The sequence below is a fragment of the Arachis hypogaea genome, chromosome 17 (assembly GCF_003086295.3).
Source record: "Arachis hypogaea cultivar Tifrunner chromosome 17, arahy.Tifrunner.gnm2.J5K5, whole genome shotgun sequence".
NCBI lineage: Eukaryota > Viridiplantae > Streptophyta > Magnoliopsida > Fabales > Fabaceae > Arachis > Arachis hypogaea.
In genome coordinates this window covers 13,764,726-13,786,925 of record NC_092052.1, presented here as the reverse complement: position 1 = coordinate 13,786,925, position 22,200 = coordinate 13,764,726, and the positions used below count along the sequence as shown (strand labels likewise).

Sequence of the window (22,200 nt, the reverse complement as noted above, 5' to 3'; positions counted from 1 at the left end):
TATGAATTCTAAATGATAAATAATTGTAAGACATCATTATTATTTAGTATATATATATATATACACACTAATTGTACATGACAATAATTATGCAATATTTTTAATGGAGATACTTGTTACAATTAGGTGAAAATTATGTCATTATGTTTTATTAACCTTTATGATTAATTCAATGAAGATACTTACTTAATATATATATTATCTAAATAGTTAAAAAAGAGAAAAAATATATAATACTAAATAAATAAATGATTGTCAAATAATATAGAGTAAAAATTTTGTATTCTATAAAAATGATATAATTTCTAATGTATTTATTATATAAAATAAGTAAGTTAAACTTATTATCAAAATTTAAACACAACTAAAAATATTATTGGATGTGTAAACTTTTAATAAATAATATTGTTAAAAGAAAAAAAACTTTAAATAGATATTATTACTTATTTTATTATTTATTTACAATAATTTTATATAATTGATTAAAATAATTGTCATATTAAAAATAATATTTATTATTTACAGTTTTTTTAACTTAATTATTTTTTTTTTTAGTTATATTGAGAGTAAATAAAAATAGAAATAAAAATAATTTAAAAATAAAAAAAAGAAAGAAACTTCATATTAAAAAATTTAAAAATAATATATTAAATTAGTATAATAATGTATTATTCATTAAATGCTAATTAATATAATTATATTAAAGATATTTTTCTAAAATAAATTTAGAAGAGAGAATAGTACTTTTATTTAGGAGGAAAAAAGAATTCATGAAAAATTGACAACTCACTTTTATTAGTTAGGAGAAAATTAAAAAAATTTTAAATGAAAAGACTTAAATATCTTATATTTTAGAATGTTAGAGATGTTTTTGTATTTTTAATTAGTAAAACACGTATGTATTTTTGAATTCAAAAATAAAAAATTTATTTATTTTTTTCTCAAAAATAAATTATTTGATTATTTTTTGTAAATTACTTTTTAATAAAAAGTTAAAAACGTATATAAAAACAAGCGTAGGAAAAAAAACCAAAAAATTCTAGTAAATGTATTTAGGATTTGTTTGGCGCTATTTTTAAAAAAGATAATTTTTTAATAATTTTTTTAAAAAAGTTTTTATAAAAATAAAAATAATTTTATATTTAGATATTTTATATAAAAAAATATTTTTATTTATCAATTATATTTAAATAAAATAAGATAAAAATAATTTTTTATTAATTTATTATATAAAAAATATATTTTTTAAGATAAAAAAATCTTTTAAAAAAATATAAAATATAAATTATAATTTTTTAAAAAAATATTTTTTTATTTTTTTAATATTTTTGTTATTAAAAATTTATCACGCTCAAAAATAAAAAGGATATCAACGGCTGAGCTGCTAATGAAAAAAGACTTTTGGTCTCAGCGGCTGAGCTGCTCTTCTTTTCTCTTTTACACGGTCTGGTATTGAAAATTGAAAACACTTTAAAACCCTCCAAACCCCTAACATTATCCCTCTCTATCTTCCCCTACAAACACGTAAAACTTTTCTTGTTAAAAAACCACAAAGCTCCCCTGACCACACTGCTGCAGCGCTCCTGCCGTCTGTGAGAGTTGCTGCCGCGACCACCAATCCGTCGCCCTTCATTGCCAGCAGCGGAGCAGGTAAACCTTTTTTTATTTGGTAAGAAACCTTGGTTTTAATTTGAAGGAAAAGTATAGCGTCACAATGAAAATATATCAGATGTTCAATTGATTAGGTGTGCGGATAGTTATTCTAATATTAAAATTTAGATGGGTAATTTAAGAGTGTAGTGTATTTTTACTTTATTGAACTAATTTTAGAGCCGATTATTCACATGGTTCACAAAAGCCTTTGTCTACCTAGCAAATTCCTAATTTGAAAAGTCAATATTATTATTATTGGTTAAAAAAAAGAGCATATAATGATTATGTAAATGCAATTACGGTTTTCCATATCATTGCTGTTTGTTACAAATTTATTTTTGTTGCCTTATGCATGCACATTGCTTTTTCATCGGAAAAAAAAATTGTGTTAGCGACAATTAGTTTGGGTTTTAATGCATTTTTAATTATGATATCGTCTACCGGTTGAACTAATGACCATATGCTGATATGCCTCAACATTCTTAATCACTTGAGTCAAGTTTTATAACCCTTTTTTTTTTCCATTGATTCTTGCAGAAAGAAACACCAATAGAGACGGTTTTCAGTAAGAAGACGCTTCATCAATGGGGAAGAGGAAGGAAAGGATTCTCAATCCGGAGCAGTTTGCTCCTGATGGCACTGAGTCTGTGAAGCGGAAAAAGCGCACCAAAGCTCCCAAACAGCACCAGAAGGAAGCCAAGTTGATTGATTCGAACATCACCTCCAGGATCATGAAGGAAGCTTTGATTCAGCAGAAGGAGGAAGAGGAGAATGTCAACAGTTCCTTCCATGAAATTAAAGAGCTGCCCATCGACATAGAAGACGAGGATGGCAATATCGATGAATTTCCTGGATTTGATGAGACTCAAAGCCAGTTTGATGGATATGAAGTGAGTGAACACTCTCATTGATGCAAATTTCTCATTTGTAGCACCTTTGAATCCCCTGCATCTTAAAGTGCAAATTATTATATGCTTATTTATATTAGTGTGTTTGATTATTCCTTGTTCATAATATTGAAAATCAGGAGAATATTAATGAGGAGGACGAGAGAATAATAGAGGCTTTCTTGTCGAACCGGCAGGATCGGCAGAAAACACTTGCGGATCTCATTGTTGAAAGAATAAAAGAAAAGGCTGGTTCTGTTTCTTTGGGTATCATTAAAATTCATCCACTTTTCCTTTTCGACTTTTGCTGTTTCCTTTTCTTTTGAGGTTTGACTTTTTATTCTTTCTTGTTATTTATGATATTGTTCTTTGTCTAGAACATCAATCGGTGCCTAAATTGGACCAGTTCGTAATTGACTTATACAAGGGGTAATTGCGAATCCAATTCAATTTTCTATGTTCATATAGAGTTCAGATGGACAACTTCCTTTTTGTTGAGATTGTTAGCACCTTGCTATGTGCTTGATATTATGCCCAACTGATTTTCTATTTTCTCTCTGCAGAGTAGGGACAATACTTAGTAAATATACCACAGGTAAATTACCCAAGGCAATCAAACCCGTCCCTTCCATGGCACAATGGGAAGAGATATTGTATTTGACCGAACCTGAGAATTGGTCACCACATGCTTTGTATCAAGTAACTAGGATTTTTGCTTCTAATTTAAATACGAAAAAGGCAGAACGGTTCTACAAGCTTGTCTTGCTTCCAAGAGTGAGAGAGGACATAAGGAAAAGTAAAAAGCTGCATTTTAGTGTATACGAAACTCTCAAAAAGGCATTATATAAACCTGGTGCATTCTTTAAGGGAATTTTGTTTCCACTCTGTGAGGTATGTAATTATTTATACTTTACATTGCTTTGACCTTTTGTGTTTGTAAATCATTTGTTTATATTTTATCAGATAGTATTTGATATGCAATGCAAAATTGATTTGAATCTATAGTAGTATTCTTTAAGCTTTTGGCATATTGAAGACTATTTGATTTCTAAATTTCAAGAAGTTTGAAAGAGCAATTTATATTCTGGATTAGTTTGGGTTTAAGTTCTATGTAATGAACAAAAACATGTACGTTTGTTAGTGATCATAATTTGGAATTTAGCTATTGAAGCCAAATAAGATTTATAATGCTAGTTTACACAAACTAGTTTACAATACAATCTATAACTCAACATGTTAATTCATTTTTCTTGTGAAAATCTGACAATATTTTTCACCGTCAGTCTTGCAGATGCGAGAATAGGGAAGCGATCATTATCGGAAGTGCCATGTCAAAGGTTTCTATTCCTTCATTCCATTCTAGGTATGTGAACTTTGTCAATTATGCCTTGTGAAATTATAATATTTGGCAGCATCATTAGTGCTTGGTATCTTACAGTTCACTAAAATGTGTTGTATAGTGGTTTTTTTGAGTTGGTTTCTTGGACTTTAGTTGGAGAAACATATCATTATTGGTGAAAGGATAGTGTAATTAGTTATGTTCTCTTTGATATTCAATGTTGTTGATCACTTGATGGATGTCTAGATTTTTAGAGGCATCTAATAAAAGAGTGGTGGTGCTTTTTATGGGTGTTGGCCATTGTTCAAAAATCAGTAGCTTTCGGGAGAAGTTTATAATGTTCAAATAATTGGTTTGTATATATGTGCTCTTCAAAGCATGATGCACCTTGTTTAGCAAGATGCATTGTGGACATTGCCCAAATTTAAACCATCACGTGGATTGAAATAAATATTATTATTGTAAGACAGTTTGATGTCAGCTTTGAGCAATAACAACAAAAGAAAATCGATCTTGTTATACAATATTATAGTGGCAGGATAGCCTTGCATTTGCTGCTAGTCAAAGTTTGAAAATTTACTGTTAATGGTGGATACCTGGTGCATAAATGTTAATGTAGAATAAATATAAATTGATTTGTTTGCAATGCAAGACTCACTGAAAACTCTCAATCTATTTACAGTGCTGCGCTATTGAGGCTGGCAAGGATGGAATATTGTGGCACCACGAGGTATTTAATCTTGTAACCATTTATTTATTTTGATAACAAAAAATTTCATTAAGATATAGAAGAGCAAATAGAAAGAAATGGAGGAAAAGAGATCCTCCCAAATAAAAAAATACCATGAAAAACATTACATCGGTGGATTGTAGCTTTCCAGTCTCTCAACACGTTTGAGTGAAAGTCCTCTGAAGACCATATGCCTTATAGATACTAGATGCCTAGTTCTATCTCAAATAGAGGATAATTTGTTTAGATGTGTATGCATATATTTCCAAAGGTTTTCCTTTCACTCTTTCCCCCTATGCCCATATAATGTTCATAAAGATGCATACATAACGACAATAACATCAACTGTGAATTGTTATAAAAAAAATGAAATAAAGTTAATCTTTAATAATTAATTAATAAATAATATAGTTCATTAGAAAATGTTCCATGTAACATTAAAGCTTGGGGTTATAACTAGGAGGTTCGACTATTGGAAATGAGAGAAGTTCTTGTTGGGAGAGCCAGGACCACCCCCTTTGGGACCTCTATGGATTGAGTTGGATTAATTGGATTCCCAATAATAGGGCCTGGTAAACCAATGGTCTTCTCCCAAAACATTGGATTCAAAAGATGTTGGACAGCCTTAATGCATTCTGATTTAATTAATGTGCTTTGTTCATGTCTTAGATGATATAGCACTATAAAGCATCTGATCAAAATAGCTTTTCTTCCTTAATATGTCATGGCAATTAATTCTGGTAATCGTTGCAGCTATTTCATAAAGATTTTACTGGAGAAGAAATATGCTTTGCCGTATCGGGTGGTTGATGCAGTAGTGGCTCACTTTATGAGATTTCTCGACGACACTAGACTAATGCCTGTTATATGGCACCAGACACTTCTTGCATTTGTGCAGAGGTCAGTGATTTGCCATTTCCCTTAATCATTTGATATAAATGTTTCTTCCCACTTGGTTAATGTTTTAAAAAAGATTTGTGTGTTATTAAATGTTCTTAGAGTCTTGATGTTCATCAATTTGTTGTCTATGCCTTAATAATCTACCTTGTCCCAGGTAGGAATTATCATCAATTTTCCAGCAGGCTTTCTAATCGAGTGTTCTCGATTGATGTCTCTTTCAGGTACAAAAATGAGCTGCTAAAGGAAGACAAGGATAACTTAAGGATTCTACTTGAAAAGCAAAATCATAGATTAGTGAGTTCCGTATCCCTGTCTGGGCTGCTTTGCTTGTGTTTTAAGTTTCTGGTCATAATTTACTTTCCCTTGCTACAGGTTACACCTGAAATTATTAAAGAGCTGGACCACAGCCGAAACCGAGGTGAAAAGGACGAAGATCTCATGTCAATCTATATCCTTTTGTTAAAGAGATTCTAAATGCTCTGGCTAATGCATGGACAATTTTAAAGCAATTTTCAATCTTGAGAAATAAGGGATTGTGTTTTAAACGTAACATGTCTAGCTCTAAATATTATGGAACCACCTAATTATGATTGTTTGACCTTTTGTACCTCCGGCCGTTTCCTTGACATACCCAGTACCTTCGCCAGTATCTGTGATTATCAAGCCCATTGAAGAAGATCGTTTTGACATTCCAGAGGTTCCAATGGAGGAGGACTAATTTAATTCTATATGGATCTGGTACAATCTTTAGATTGTTATTAGTAGTTTGTTTTAAGTTTTAATGCTGTTTTATTTATTCATCTTTTTGTTAAGTTGTGTTGATTAATTGTTGGTTAATTGAATAAATATCTGATATGACAATAGTGTCACAGCAGTTTGGATCCTCTTTAGTGAGTGAGGATCTCACTTTAGATTCCAGTTGACAAGGTAATATAACGGGGTTTTACCATTGGATCAATAAATTTTAAGATGGTAATCATTTTTATTTTATTAATCCGGTGGCGCTTTACCATCTGAAAATGATATCTTCACTTCAGAGAACAGGTACACAAAACAGAAGCTAGAATTTAAACATCCATGGCATAATTTGTTGGTTTAGTAATATTACTAAGTAGTAAATACTGCCTGGTTTGTGTAGTTTTTATCAGCATTAAATTCTGGACTAAATAGGTTATTTATTTTTCCTTTCAAAACTTTTAAGGAATGTATGTGTTGGTTTAGCTTTGTACAATCTTGAATCTCTATCTTTTATTTATTTAGATATTTAATTTAGATTTTGAAGCCTTGAAATGCTTGTTTTCCATCGCAGGTTTGTTTTTTGGAGAGAACAAAAATTAGGAGTTGCAATCATCTTAAATCAGTGGGTGGCTTTGCAGCTTTAGTATTATATAACAGTATTATTTTCCATTAGAATAGCAAAATATAATTCATCATGTTAAAGGCAAACTTGATATTTTTTAAAATTTTTTAATGTCGGTTGCTTTTATTACAATTTTGAAGGATATATTCCCTAGGGTGGCTGCACATTGTGTTTATGCTACCGCCAATTTTGGTCCATAACTGGAATATTTTTAAATATTTTATTTATATTTACTGATGATTGGTTATTAGTTTTATTTCTAGGCAAACACTATTATAGGGATTTTTTAAATAAAAAAATGTTTTAATTACTGAAATAAATAAGTTGTAACGTTTTTACAAAAATGCTTGTTTCTCTATCTCGTTTACAGTGTAAAGGAGATAACACGTATTTAAACACACTATTATCCCTATTATTTTTTATACGGCAATTCAGATATATACTTACAACTAAGTATCTACTATTATTAGATATTTTGGTTTATTTTCAGAAAAAATAGATAGAAAAGAAGTACTAAAATATTCGTGGAGAATACAAATGATTCTACCTTCTTTTATAGTTGTTGAAAATTTGTCTTCACGTATCTTGTTTACGGTATAAACATTATAATTATTCACCTATTTCGTTTACAATTTTAACGAAATATGATAATATGTATTTCGTTTATACTGTAAATGATATATAAATTATATTTCTATTTGACCTTATCTCGTGTTATCTTATCTCATTTATATTGTAAACGAGATAAGAGAAGCGACGCATTTCAGTATAAATGTTATAAATTATTTATTTTAGTAATTAAAATATTATTTTATTTATTTAAAAAAAAACACCCTATTATAGACTTGTTTTTGTCCAAATTTATAAGTTTGTGTCATGTGTGGATAATTAATTGAATTTTTGTTTGACATTGACCATGCTGATATGAGATGAATAGACGCATGCATAACATCTTTGAGAATATCTTCTTTGATCAAATATATGAATGAGTTTTTTATACAGTAATATTTTCACTGCACATAATAAATGAATTAATAGTGAAAAACTTGAGCGGCCAAAAAATTGAGTTGGGTCCTTTTTGGAGGTTTTGGTAAACTAATTTGGTACTTGTGTTCGAATGTTTGTAAGCAGATCTTGAACCTATTGCCTTAAAATTTCTGAATCCGAAAGTTGAATTAGGATGGTAATTTCTATCAAACCTATCTTGTAACTTCTATATCACATTGCACATTTTCTTTGACGTTAATGTGATTCGATTTTCCAAATGTCTTATTCACATACACAGTTTAGTTCCACCAACTATATGCCCCCTTGGTACATAGAAACAGTGTGTGTGTGTGTGTGTTTTTTTTTTCTTTTTTTCTAAATGAGTATGCATGATGAGATGAGATGAGATGAGAACACAAAAAACTAACATAAAAGATGGAGGATTAAAGGCTGCACGATAATAACGTGATCCACAAGACCACAAGGTTGGATCAAGGATGTGGAGACAAATGAAGCAACATCATCGCATTTTATGAATAATAATAATAATAATAATAATAATAATAATAATAATAAATAAATAAATAAATAAAATCAAATAAATTATCTATGTATATTTATTTAATAGTTTATTTTAAAAAATTTATAATATAATAACTAATTTTTTATAACTAAGAAATTTATAATTTACTTTTTATTATTCTTATCTCACTAGCATAAAAAATTATAAGATTTTAGCACAGGTAACAAGTAATCTATGCCATTTTTTTTAAATGATATATCACACTTTCTAAGGTAAGAAATTGAGTGTATGTATGTCTTAATTAGCTGAAGCCAAACAAATTTAATTAAGCTTTTAAAATTAAATTTAATACATTTTGTTTTGTTTAAATACCTTAGTTTATAGTACTTTTTTAAAAAATAAAAAATAAAAAACTTAAAGATTAAGAACCATAAGATTTCAATTTTGAAGTTAGGATAAACTACAAATTGAATTAGTGTTACCTGCATATGATTTATTGACAAAAGATCACCGACAAAATTAGGTTAAACAAAGATATATAATAGTATATGAGTAATAAGCTAAGTACCATTTAATTCAATTAAGCTAACTTCATTATTGCGATTGTATTAAAATAGTTTATTCTTATTACCTGGCTAGGAGAAAAATTCCCCTACCCTCCCCGATCTTTTTTCTTTCTTGCTTTTCATGTTTACAAGTTGTCCATATATGAATTAAGGTTGTTTGGTTAGTGTCTTTTATATATATATATATATATATATATATATATATAAACACAAAAGTATATAAATTTTTTAATGTATTTAATGATAACATATAAAATATACATATATAAAATAAATATCAATTTTATTTTTTTAATATACTTTATCAGTATTATAATCACCATTATTTTCTACCATTTATTATTACGAAAATTTTAACATTAACCTAAATTACTACCAGAAACTCAACAAAAAATTTTTATCAATAATTAACTCAATAATTTTTATTTAAAAGAAATTAATTGAACCAAACATAAACAAAAGAGAAAAAAGAAAGGTGAAAAGAAAGGGGAGCATCCTAATGGAGGTGGAGAGGCGAAGCGGAGTTGAGGCGGCATTAATTGGGAACGTTAAGCAATGCTCAACGCCTGATATCTCAATGGCTCGTTGATGGCTCTGTGATCACCTTCGGTGCATCTCTCTCTCTCTCTCTCTCTCTCTCTGTGTGTTTTTGGATATTGGTTAATTTGATCTGCAGATGTGGGAGTGCAAATCTAGATGAAGAGAAAAGAGAATCTGGAGAGTGAAATAGGGAAGACGAAGAGAAGAGGGCGCGGGGATGGTAGCAACGGCAGTGGAGGAAGCAAGAGAGAAGATCATCGGTAGAAGAGAGAAGAGGGAAAAGGAAAAAAGGAGGAGGGAGAACAAAGAGTGAAAGAGTAAACAGGTCAAATTTTGTGTCATATCCATTGTGTCTCAGAGTCTTAGTTTTAAGGAAGAACACAAAATACATGTATTTTATGTGTATTTATGTACCACCGTGTCCATAAAAATTCGTGTCTCACCAAACAAACGGTTGACATATACCACCATGTCTATGTATTTGTGTTCATGTCTTAACAAACAAACACAACCTAAGATAAAGAGTCCAAATAGTTGTATTCATGTAAAGATATTTAAAAATCGTTGGATGATGATTTAATCAAATTATCTAACAGTTTTTAAATATAAACTTCACATAAAGACACTGCATTTGAGTTTTCACCATGAATTAAAGAATGATTACTTAAAGAAAATAATCACATACCCTATATATATTATTAATAACAGAAAGCTTAGTCAAATTGATGCATGAGCATCTTTAGTTATTTTTAGTTATTATTTCTTTGAATAAAATTAGTGATCTCTTATTTTTATTAAGATTTTCATGTTTTTAATCAATGTTTCTTGGATTTTTTTAACAAAGTTAGTGATTTTCTTATTTTAATTGAGATTTTTGTGCTTTAATCAATGTTTCTTGGGATATATTTAGAAAATTGTTCAAAGATTTTAGGCAAGAACAAAGAAAGAGATGGACAATCAAATAAGCCTTTAGGAGAAGCAAGGAAGGTGGCATGCAAGAGGAAACAACCTTCCAGGGAAGCAAGAGTTGAAAACAAGCCCAGGGAAGTTCAAAGAGAATTTGCAACCCTGACCTCATTATACTCCAACAAGAATAACTTGAACTATAGGGATCCAAATGAAGTGGTTTCAGTGGCATTAGAAAGCTAACATTCAAAGCTTTCCAATAATATATAATAATCTATAGTAGACGTTCAGTTTAAACCACAAACGATCCTCATCTTCTAGCACATAAAAACAGAGCCCAACCTTAGCGTGCCACATGCCTGCGACCCTGTTTCTTCGCCAAAGTGCACCTCCCAAGAACCATTGGTATGTCACACGCTAGCTCCACTCCCAGGTACAAAAAGTGGCATTCCACACGCCAGAAAGTGGCGCCCTAAACGCCCAGCAATAGCCAACTCCAAGGACTTCAACTTTGGCCTTTTAAGTGGCATGCAACATGATAAACTCCAATTTTGTGGTTTATCTTGTGCTTATTTTAGGGAATTTTATCACTTTTTCCCACATTTATTCAATGAAATAGCATGGTTTTGCAATTCTCCCTTGATTTGTGCTTAAGTGTAAAAACATGCTTTTTAGGCCCTAAAATTGGTGATTTTAATTCACTTTAATTCCATTCGATGCCTTGATGTGTTTGTTGAGTGATTTCAGGTTCATAAGGGAAGTATTGGATGGAAGGAATGAAGAAAAAGCATGCAAAGTGGGAGAACTCATGAAAAAATGAAGGAACCGTAAAGCTGTCAAGCCTGACCTCTTCGCACTCAATCGACCATAACTTGAGCTATAGAGGTTCAAATGAGGCGGTTCCATTTGCGTTGGAAAGCTAACATCCGGGGCTTCGAAATAATATAAAATTTGTCATATGTTGCTTCGCATATAGGGGCGCGCACGCGCCATGTACGTGTGCGCGCCGATGCTGCTCGTGGCCCACTAAAGTGGAATCGCCCCCAACGATTTCTGAAGCACTTTGGGCCCAACCCAATTCATTTCTAATGTTATTTCATGCAGAATTCAAGCTTGGGCAAAGGGGGGAGCAATTGTTTGAAGTTTTAGCATCATGTAGTTTAGTTTCTAGAGAGAGAAGCTTCATCTTCTCTCTAGAATTAGGATTAGAATTTCTTAGGTCTAGGTTTAATTCATGTTTTGATTTACTTTTCCTTTACAATTTCTTGTTCCTCTACTCTTCCTCTCTCTAATTTTGTATTTCATTCTTGTAATTGCTTACTTTGTTGTTGATGCACTCTTTCTTCTTCTATTTTCCTTTAATGCAATTTATGATTCATGTTCTTTTATTATTGATTTGCTTTATTGTTGTTTAATTCCTTGCAATTGAGTAGTGTAGATTTACATTCCTTGCAATTTACTATGCTTTCCTTTTATGCCTTCCAAGTGTTTGACAAAATGCTTGGTTGGGCTTTAGAGTAGATTTTGAGTATTCATGACTCAAGATTGCCTAATTACTCTTTCTAAGCCAAGAATGCTCAAAATCTACTCTAAAGTCTTGATATATAATTTAGGTAAATTTTTTATAATTAGTATAAAAAATTTGTATATAATTTAGGTAAATTTTTGTTGTTTAGTTTATAATTAGTCTTGATATTTTAAGAAATTTTACTGTTGGGTAAGAATATCAATTATATATATGTGTGGTTTATAAAATAAAGAAAGCAGATTGGACAGAATAATTTCTATTAAGAAAAAGTATAAATAAACAACTCCTAAACAACCAATTTTAAACAACTGCAATTAATAATCATTAATTTTATATTTTTAAAAAATAAAATTTAAATAATCACTAATTAATGACAATTAATTAATATAGAGTGCATTTCAAAAATGCTTATTGACTTATTGTTAGCTAGATCCTTATTAATAACCTAACAAAAATATATTACATAACAAAAATATTTTTAAAAAATATATTTATTGTATATTTATTAAAATAAAATTTTGACAACTTTTAACCATTAATAATGATTTAACATGTGTTCTAATAAGCTTTTTTTTTTTTTTATCTTTTTATGGTACCACTTCACAGTTTAAAAATGTTTAATAATAAAAAGTATTAATTAAATAATAAATATTTTAAGTAATAAAATAAATTTTGATTTTTTTTCACTAATATAACCGTATTCAACCATTCTTAATACTTATTTAAGCGAATTAATAAACTAATTAATACACCAACCTAATTTAATTACATGTGCTTTAAGCTAAACTCATATTATATATAATTCAAAACTTTGAACTTACTCTTTGCCGAGAGATAAAGTACTAATGTACCATGACTTATCACTTATATAGAGATCAAAAATAACATTGATGTTATGAATTTTAGTTATTAAGATGACAAAAATGATTATTTAATAAGATTACAAATATTCTCCACATACAAATTATTTTGACATATAAATTTATACAAGTTTCTCTAATCTAATTTACCTCACGCGCTTCTTCTTCTTTTTCTTTGCCACCCCTGACACTTCGTTATCGCCGTCACCAACACCATCATCTCCTCCTCCTCCTCCTCCTCCTCCTCCTCCTCCTCCTCCTCCTCCTCCTCCTCCTCCTCCTCCTCCTCGTCTTTTCATTGGAATTTTTTCTTCTCCTTCTTTTTCCTCCTTCTCCTCTATCATCTTCATTCTCATTTGTTTTCCTCCTTCTCTTCCATCATCTTCATCATTATGATCATCATCGTTATAGTCATCGTCATCTTCTACTTATACGTATTGTCGCTATCGTTGTCGTCGTTATTATTATCGTTATCGTAAAATTTTTGTCATATTGATGACGTTGATTGATCCAAAATTGATTTGGATGTGTTTTGTTGATAATTCAGTCATTTTTGTGTGTTATTTTTAAACTGAGTTTGTGTGTCGCAATCAATAAAAGAAATTCGGTGTTGGAGTTATGAATTTGAATTATTATTGTGATGAATCAGTTTCATTCTCGTTTCAGTGTATTTTAGAAAACTTTCGGTGTATTTTGGAAACCTTTCAGTGTATTGTAGAAGTTTTTTGGTGTATTTTTATTCTGATATGTTCTGCATAATTCAAAACTCTTTCTCTTCCTCCTCCTCATCTTCTACTGTTGCTTCTTCTTCTTCTTCACCACCATCATCATCATCTTTTTTTTTATTCATCTTTTTCTTCTTATTTTATATTCTCAAGTTTTTTCTTATTTTATTCTCTTAACAAAAATCAAACAAAGAAGAAGAAACACATAATGCTACAAAATTACTTAAAAGATGATGAATCCACATTCATTCAACTAAAAGAAAGAAAGAAATAAGGAAAAAAAGAAGAAAAAATGCATTAAAAGAAATATTTTTGTGCATTTGTAGCAAAATTTCGGTGTAGGAGTTCTGAATCTAAATTATTATTGTGAGGAATCTGTTCCATTTTCGTTTCGTGTATTTTTGAAAATATTTCGGTGTACTGTGAAAATTTTTCCGTGTATTTTTATTCTGATAAATTCTGCATAATTCAAAACTCTTCATCTTCCTCCTCCATCTCATCTCCTACTGCTACTTCTTTTTCATTATCATTATCATCATCATCATCATCATCTTCTTCTTCTTCTTCTTCTTCTTTATCTTTTCTTTCTTATTTTACCTTCTCAAGTTTCTTCTTATTTTACTTGAAACATATAATGCTGCAAAATTACTTGAAAAGGATGAACTTAATTACATTCATTCAACTAAAAGAAAAAAAAAAAAGAAAAAAATGCATTAAAAGAAATATTTTTGTGCATTTGTAGCAAAATTTCGATGTAAGAGTTCTGAATCTAAATTATTATTGTGATGAATCTGTTCCATTCTCCTTTCGGTGTATTTTTGAACATATTTCGGTGTATTTTGAAAATCTTTCGGTGTACTATAAAATTTTTTTGGTGCATTTCTATTCTGATAAATTCTGCATAATTCAAAACTCTTCCTCTTTCTCCTCCCCATCTTTTACTGCTGCTTCTTCTTGTTTTTCACCATCATCATCATCTTCTTTTTTTTATTCACCTTTTTCTTCTTATTTTATTTTCCCAAGTTTCTTCTTGTTTTCCTCTCTTAATAAGAATAAAAAAAAATCAAACAAAGAATATGAAGAAACACATAATGCTACAATATTACTTGGAAGAGGATGAACCTACATTCATTCAACTAAAATAAAGAAAGAAATAAGAAAAAAAAATGCAGCACTAAAGAAAATATTTATTTGTATTTGTAGCAAGATTTCGGTGTAAAAACTAAAAAATTTTTGTGTATTGTTAAAAAATTTTGGTGTATTTTTATTCTGATAAGTTCTGCATAATTCAAAACTCTTCCTCTTCCTCCTCCTTATCTTCTGCTGCTTTTTCTTCTTCATTTTCTTATTTCGTTTTCTTATAATTTTTCTTGGGAGAAAAAATTAAATAAAAAAAATACATAATGTTGCAAAATCAATAGAAAGAGGAGGAGAAAAAATGCAACAACAACAACAATAAAAAGCATGATGATGAGAAGAAGAAGAAGAAGAAACGCGAAGAAAAAGGAGGAGAAATGCAAAGAAGAAGGAGAAAACGAAGAAGTAGGAAGAACGCGGGATATAAACATTGGAAAAGATCTGTTTCTCATTTTGTGCTATTCAATATGTTAAGGAAGCGCGTGTTTACACGCTCTCTAAATTGAGGGTTATTTTTGTTGAATTTGAGCCAACTTGTATAGACTTATATGCTAGGAAGCACCGATACGACACGCGATACGGATACGACACGACACGGATACGCCGACACGTTCTTTTTATAAAAAATTGGATACGACACGTTTAGGATACGTTGTGAATTAAAATTTAAATAATATATCAAATTAATAAAATATCATATTGTAAATATAAGAGGAAATATAGTTGCATAAAAAAGACTAAAAATTATGCAATTATTAAAAAAATAAAAAATTTTAATCTACTCTTATCATCTCGCTAACAGAAAATGTATCAATTTCTTTTCCTCCAAGTCCATCATCCACAAATACCACAGCTTCTATGTTTGGTTCATCTAAAGATAAATACGAAACCTCACTCAGATTTGGACTGTTGTCATCAACTCTGCTTCTATTAATTATTTTATTTTTAAATTTAAATTTTGATTTGTTTTGATTTTAAAATATTTAAAAATTAAAAAAATCGGTTAATTGGGCCATAAAATCACAAAATTGGGTCGGACTCGTTCGGATTCGTGACAGTTTCACCAAAATTTTGCACCGTAAGAAGACACGCCACCGATACGCTCGTTTGAAGTATCCGTCGAGTGTTGGTGTCGGATTCGTGTCTGACACGATACGCTGGCACCATAGAAGAATCCGTGCTTCATAGCTTATATGCTAAAAAGACATGTATGTATACCAAATCTATAAAATTATTGTTGTAAGTTATGAATAAACCTACCATTAAAATCCAATATTAATTCATCATAATTAAAACAGTCGATTTATAACACACCTCAAATAATTTATTAAGTGGAGTTATAACTCACCTTAAGCAACACGTCACCCTAATATTACTAATTTTCTTAAAAAGATTCTTTAAATATTTTGAATGAATCCTTGTAATACAATATCATGAAGTACAAAGTATATGAGCATTGTAATACTACAGTAAGAACTAATTACTCCTATTTTGTGCTCCAAAAAATAAAAGACTAAATTTGCTTAGTGATAGTACATGTAATCAACCAAGTAACTAAAAAACGAAATAAATATTTGGAATTTGGGTACGCAGCGAGTCTCTAGACTTGAAGGTCTAAATGTGCATTCAAGCTTAAATAATAATTAGGATCATATCGACGCTAGTCGCCTCTGCTTACTTCCTTCTTCGATTGGGCACCATGCCAACATGTGTTAAACTGCGAGCTGCACCAAAACAACAATTCGAGTCTCCCATCCTCCTTAAAAAAGAAATAGTATAATAAGATGAATATTTCAACAAAAATTTTATAATTATTTTCCTATAAAAATATTTTATTTTAATTATTAGATAATAAATTATAAAATTTAATTTTAATATATTATAAAAATATTATTTTTATTTTTAATATGACTAAACAAATAATTATATTTTAAAATAAAAAATATTTATAAAAAAATATTTTTAACGTCAATAAGTGTTATATAAATAATATATTACAACAACTTCTAACTTTTGTACCAAAATTTGGCGCGTCTCCATATAATTCCCACAGGAGAAATTCAGGTAAAGCTAACTACTATCGTTATTTTTACATGAACATGTATGAAACAGTCCAAAAAAATCGATTTGTTTTAATAATTTTGAAGAGAAACTTATTGAATTCATTCAGCTCGCGTGGAATTTTCTTCAGTTGGTTCGTGGCGATTTCGGAAGATATAGAAAAGAGAGAGAAACTCAATGAATTCAACAATGCTACATGTATCCAAAGATGCACCCGGTCAATTCCACAACCGCGTTAGTGCCTTCTTCTACAATTCTATTGTATATATAAACTCATCATTTCTCATCTATCTCCCTCATCATCATCACAACAATTCAATAATCACATCTATTTCTATCTCTTAATTAATTAAGCATGGCTGATAATAAGCAACCAAACTTGAACGGAGCCTACTACGGACCAGCCATTCCACCGGCTGAGCCGCCACGGCGCTACCGCCCTGACCGAAGCAGAAGAAGCTGCTTCTGCTGCCTATTCAGCGTCTTCTGGAAGATTCTTCTTGCGCTCATCGTGCTGGTGGTGATAGCAGGAGTGATATTCTACCTGGTGGTTCAACCTCGCATATTCAAGTTCTACGTCAACGAAGCAGAGATAACGAAATTCGATTACAACAGCAACACCACCCAACTCCGCTACAACATGGTGCTCAACTTCACCGCCCACAACCCAAACAAGAAGCTCAGCATCTACTACGACAAGGTTTTAGCCGAAGCCTTCTTCATGGACACGCAATTCGCCACTTCCGACGTCATCACTTTCATGAACTCCTTTAGGCAATACAAGAAGCAAACCAACGCCATGACCGGTGTTTTCTCCGGAGAACAGAACACTTTTCTTGATTATAGCCGCTACTCACAGATCAGCGATGACAAGAACAGTAGGTCTTTTGATATCTACGTGAAGCTCTACTTCAGGATGAGGTTTAGGCTTGGTGATGTTATTACTCGCACTTACAGGCCCAAAGTGAAGTGTGATCTCAAGGTTCCATTCGTCAATGGCACCAATGCTTTCACCTTCTTTACGCCCACCAAGTGCGATATTGATTTCTGATTCTTACGTTTAGGGGTGGCAATGCGTAATTTAGACAATCCTATTCGACCAAATATTTTATTCATTCTTTATTTGACTTGGTAATTAATTGTTAGATATTTTATAAAATTAATAATTTACGTACTTTCAGCTATTGTTAATAAATTTTTTTATTTAATTTAAAATTTTCAATTCTTAAATCACATAATTGGATAAAATTAAAATGTGTTTTTTGTTGTTTTTTATCAGAATTGAGAATTCAAATTTTGTATTCTTTTCATAAAAAATAGATCAACTATTAATATAATAAGTAATGCTAGGGAAACAAAAAAAAATCAGTCAGAATTTGTCTTATTTAACATTTATTAATTGTCGCAACAATTAATGAATACTAGATAAGACAAGTTATAGCTGTTTTTAGCTAATTTTTTTTTGTTACCAAACATTTTCGTAATATAATTAATGAATAATTACAACACCATCTAAATTAATTTTTATATTAACAAATTGGACTACCATTACAATAAAAATTTTAACACAAATAATAAAGTATGCTTTCATATTGCAAAACTCCAAATCGATCGCTTAAATCTGTGTCTTCTTTTATTCTTTTCTTTGTGGGTTTGAGGGTTTATCTGTTAATTTAAATGAATATGAATTGTGTTGTATACTTGTGAAAGCTATGTGGTATTTTTCGAATGTTTATAATATGCGTAAGAAAAGTAAAGGTAAATGATTTTTGATCAATCAATTTTAAACTACTATAATTAATAATTAATAATAATTAACTAATATAAAATACAATTTAAAAATAATTGTTAATTTGTTATTAGTTAAATTTTTGTTAGTTACTAAGTAAGATTATTTTATTCATTATTATATTCTATAAAAAAAATATAGGTAGACAATATAAATTAGTTAATTTTTTAAATAATTTCAATTAATAATTATTAATTTCAAATTATTTTTTAAATTTAAAATTTGATTAATTAATATTAATAGTATTTTTGAATCAAAATTTATCCTAATTTATTTTTACTTCCATTCACCATTCACCACACAAAATCACAAATCTTAATCCCTCTCCCCAATGCCTCACACTACCGTGGTTTCGTCGTGTTGCCGCTGCACCGTCCTCGTGCGCCATCGTCGGTCGTTCTTGCATCCTTCTCCACCACCTCATTTGCTGTTTGCGCAGAAAAGACAACCACCATCATACTGTTGCTTCCCCCTCCTCGCATCCCATCATGAATCGTCCATGCAGCACTCTCACATCATCGCCACTCTTCCGTTGCACTGCCGTCTAATCTGCACCACTCGCACCCACGCTGCTCGCCCGACGCATCCTCGTCACTCGCGACTCTCATCCCATCGCTCGCATCCTCTGCTTTTTGCAGTTCTATCACGCTCGAGCTATCCATGCTCGCACCGGCCCCCTCCTTCCTTGCCGATTACAAGGGCTCCGTAGACAAGGTAATATCGCTTGTGTTACTCTTTTTTGGTACAACTTATTTCTTTTCTGCTTAGCATTCTCTATGCCTTCTTTATTAGGCTTTAATAATCAGGATTCAATTTAGGATATTCACTCTTCTAAATTTGACTAATTATTATGAATTGTGAATGAAGGTGGATGCTGGAGAGTTGAAAATCAAAGAATTTTGAAGGTGATAATTACAAATGTGTTGTCTTCTTCCATGAGTGTTTGGTTTAAGGTTATAAATCTAACGCTTTATTATTTGTTTTTCATGTAAGGCTTCTGAGATTCCTAATACAGAACATGTATCAAGGCTATGCCGAAGAAAGAAGATCTAAGCTTGGTTAATAGAAATAAAAGAATGTTGGGACAGCTTTTGGGAACTCTGAAGGTGTGTTAAGACTAGTTACTTTGTTTTGCTTTTAGAAGCAATGAAAATAGAATGTTATAATCTACAAAGACTGGATTTACTGAATACATTTAAACTTTCTATTATTGATAGTACTTACTTGATTTTTATTGCTAGTACTTACAAAGTCTGAATTTATTGAATACATTTAACCTTTAATTTCATAACTATTGCTAATGCTTATTTGGTTTCTATATTTTTTTATAATCTCTGGGATGTTTCTGCTATTAAATTCTTTTGGAAATTTTTGTCTTCAATATTAATTTATCTTATTAAACAAATAGGGCTGAATTGAATTTTTTACATAAATTTTCAAACTCATGGATGAGGTTGAGAATGAGAACCTTATATTTATTTTGGAGAGAGTTATTACCAAATTTGGATAAGAAATGGCACTATATGCATTGGGCTGCTTTTATAAACATTTACTAGATTTAGACAGCTAGATTATTATAGGTTGAGTAATAATTGTGTTTTTTATTTTTAAAAGTAGATGTTTCTTTCTATATGATTGTGGATGTTTCTTTGTTTTTATAATTATTATTAGATGTTTGTTTTTTTGTTTTTAGATAGATATTTATTTGCTTATGGTTGTGTATGTGTCTTTGCTTATAGTTGCAGATAGATTGTTGCAAAAAGTCTATTTTAAAATGATTGAAGAGGAATTTGAAACAGTTGATGAATCGGATGAAGTGAAAAAGACGTGATCCAAGTGTAGCAACTATAAAGTTCACTACAAGAAAATGAAACATTTGTAACAAAAATTAGTGATTGTTACATAATAATAATATTTTGTAACAACAATATAATTTGTTACAAAATATCTTATTATTTTGTAACGACTTGATTTTTTTGTTACAAATTATATTGGCTTTTGTAACAAACCAGTGTTTTGTTGCAAAATTTTATAATATTTTGTAATAAAAGATGAAGTTGTTACAAAAGTTCAAAATATTTTGTAACAAAATCTCTATTTGTTTCAAAAACTCTAATTATTTTGTAATAAAAATTAATTTATTACAAAATTCAATATTCCTTGTAACAAGTTATTTGTTGGTCACAAAATACAAGAATTTTTGTCACTAAAAAAATTATTTTAAAATGCTAAAATCTATAAGATAATTTTATTTTATTTTAAAAATTTAATTTTTTAAAATATTATTTGTATTATTAATTAATTAATTTTTATAAAAAATTCAAGATTAAATGATTAATTTTTAAAAATGGTATATATTATTTTATATTTTTTATAAATTAATATATAATTTTTATTAATAATCAAGTCTTAAATGTTGAATAAAAATTAATTTTTTAATTAAAAGAATTAATTGTTAAACATAAATAAAAATAGTTAAAATTTAAAAATAAAAACAAATGTAAAAAGTAAAAATCCTAATTCTAATCCTCACTTTCACTCTTTATTCTGCTATTCGCCGCTCTCGTCCACTCTCATTGTCTCCACCACTCCATCTCTTACACTCAAGATCACCGTCTCATTGCAGAAGGCAAAATCGTCGTCGCTGCTTCGCTGGTCACCCTCCTTCTTTTATTTAAAATAAATTTATAACAAATATTTTTTTGTTTCATTATCCTTCGCTGGTCACCCTCTGTTTTGCCGTGCATCCGCCTCTATTTTGCCGTGCTTCTGCCACTTCTTTAACCAAGGCCAGAAATGGTTCCTGTAATAACATCCCAAGATTTTGGATAATTAAATTTTGGATAATTGGAGTTTAAATTAATTAAAATTTTTATATAATTTTATTGGATATTTGGTATAATTAAAATTATAATTTTGATAATTGAAAGATAAAAAAAATTATATAATTTAATTTAAATAAATTCTATTACGAATAATTTATAATTTAATTTGAGTTCCTTATTTTTAGAAAATAATCTGTTAAGAATGATTAAATTAATTTTATAAATAGTGAGTTTAAGTTAATTAACATTCTTGTGTAATTTTGTTATAATTGGTTATTTTATAATTTGAAAGTAATGGAAGAATTACACAATCTAAGTAAATTCTATTATGAATGAATTATGTTATTAATTTTAACTGTTAGAAATTAATTTATTAGAAATGATTAGATTGATTTTTATAAATATTCTAAGTTTAAGTCAATTAATATTTATATATAATTTTTATTATAATTAGTTTTTTTATAAATTAAAATTAAAGTTTCGGTAATAAAAAAATAATGAAAAGTTATATCATTTAATTTGAATAATTAATATTGAGTTTAAACTATATTTTATAAAAATGTGATTAATATATTATTTTATAATTTAAATTAAAAATAATTAATTGAACTTAGCAATATGTTGATGAATAATATTCTTAAATATTTTTAATGGAGTATATTTGATTTTAAAATTACTCTACCCTTTAATTTTATCAAAATATCTATTCATATTTATCCTTATTCCTTTATAAAATCTTTAATTTCTAACCCTAAATCTCAAAATTTCCAAATGAAAGAAAAAGAAACTCTAATTTTACCCTAATTCACAATTTCTCCAATTCAAATGCAGACACACACACAGGAGAGGAGAGCGTCTGAGAGAGCTGAGAAGGAAGATAGGGA

The 22,200-nt window shown here is 29.5% G+C and overlaps 2 protein-coding genes across 3 annotated transcripts; both read left to right on the top strand.

Moving 5' to 3' along the window:
• The first annotated feature begins 1,391 nt into the window (after positions 1–1,391).
• On the top strand, positions 1,392–7,119 carry LOC112766378 (bystin). Of its 2 annotated transcripts, XM_025812271.3 has the most exons (12): positions 1,392–1,650; positions 2,191–2,543; positions 2,681–2,807; positions 2,918–2,969; positions 3,104–3,431; positions 3,824–3,903; positions 4,562–4,609; positions 5,363–5,509; positions 5,731–5,803; positions 5,882–5,957; positions 6,148–6,247; positions 6,819–7,119. In XM_025812271.3, exons 2-11 carry the CDS (start codon positions 2,238–2,240, stop codon positions 6,225–6,227), a joined length of 1,317 nt encoding a protein of 438 aa, XP_025668056.1. In that variant the 5' UTR covers positions 1,392–1,650; positions 2,191–2,237; the 3' UTR covers positions 6,228–6,247; positions 6,819–7,119. The 2 variants fall into 2 exon arrangements, with proteins under 2 accessions (XP_025668056.1, XP_072078558.1); XM_072222457.1 differs by lacking the exon at positions 6,819–7,119 and having other exon boundaries at positions 1,422–1,650; positions 6,148–6,471.
• A 9,750-nt stretch (positions 7,120–16,869) lies between these two features.
• LOC112767237 (NDR1/HIN1-like protein 10) lies at positions 16,870–17,876 on the top strand. Its single transcript, XM_025813121.3, has one exon. It carries the CDS (start codon positions 17,058–17,060, stop codon positions 17,751–17,753), a length of 696 nt encoding a protein of 231 aa, XP_025668906.1. The 5' UTR covers positions 16,870–17,057; the 3' UTR covers positions 17,754–17,876.
• Positions 17,877–22,200: the final 4,324 nt, after the last annotated feature.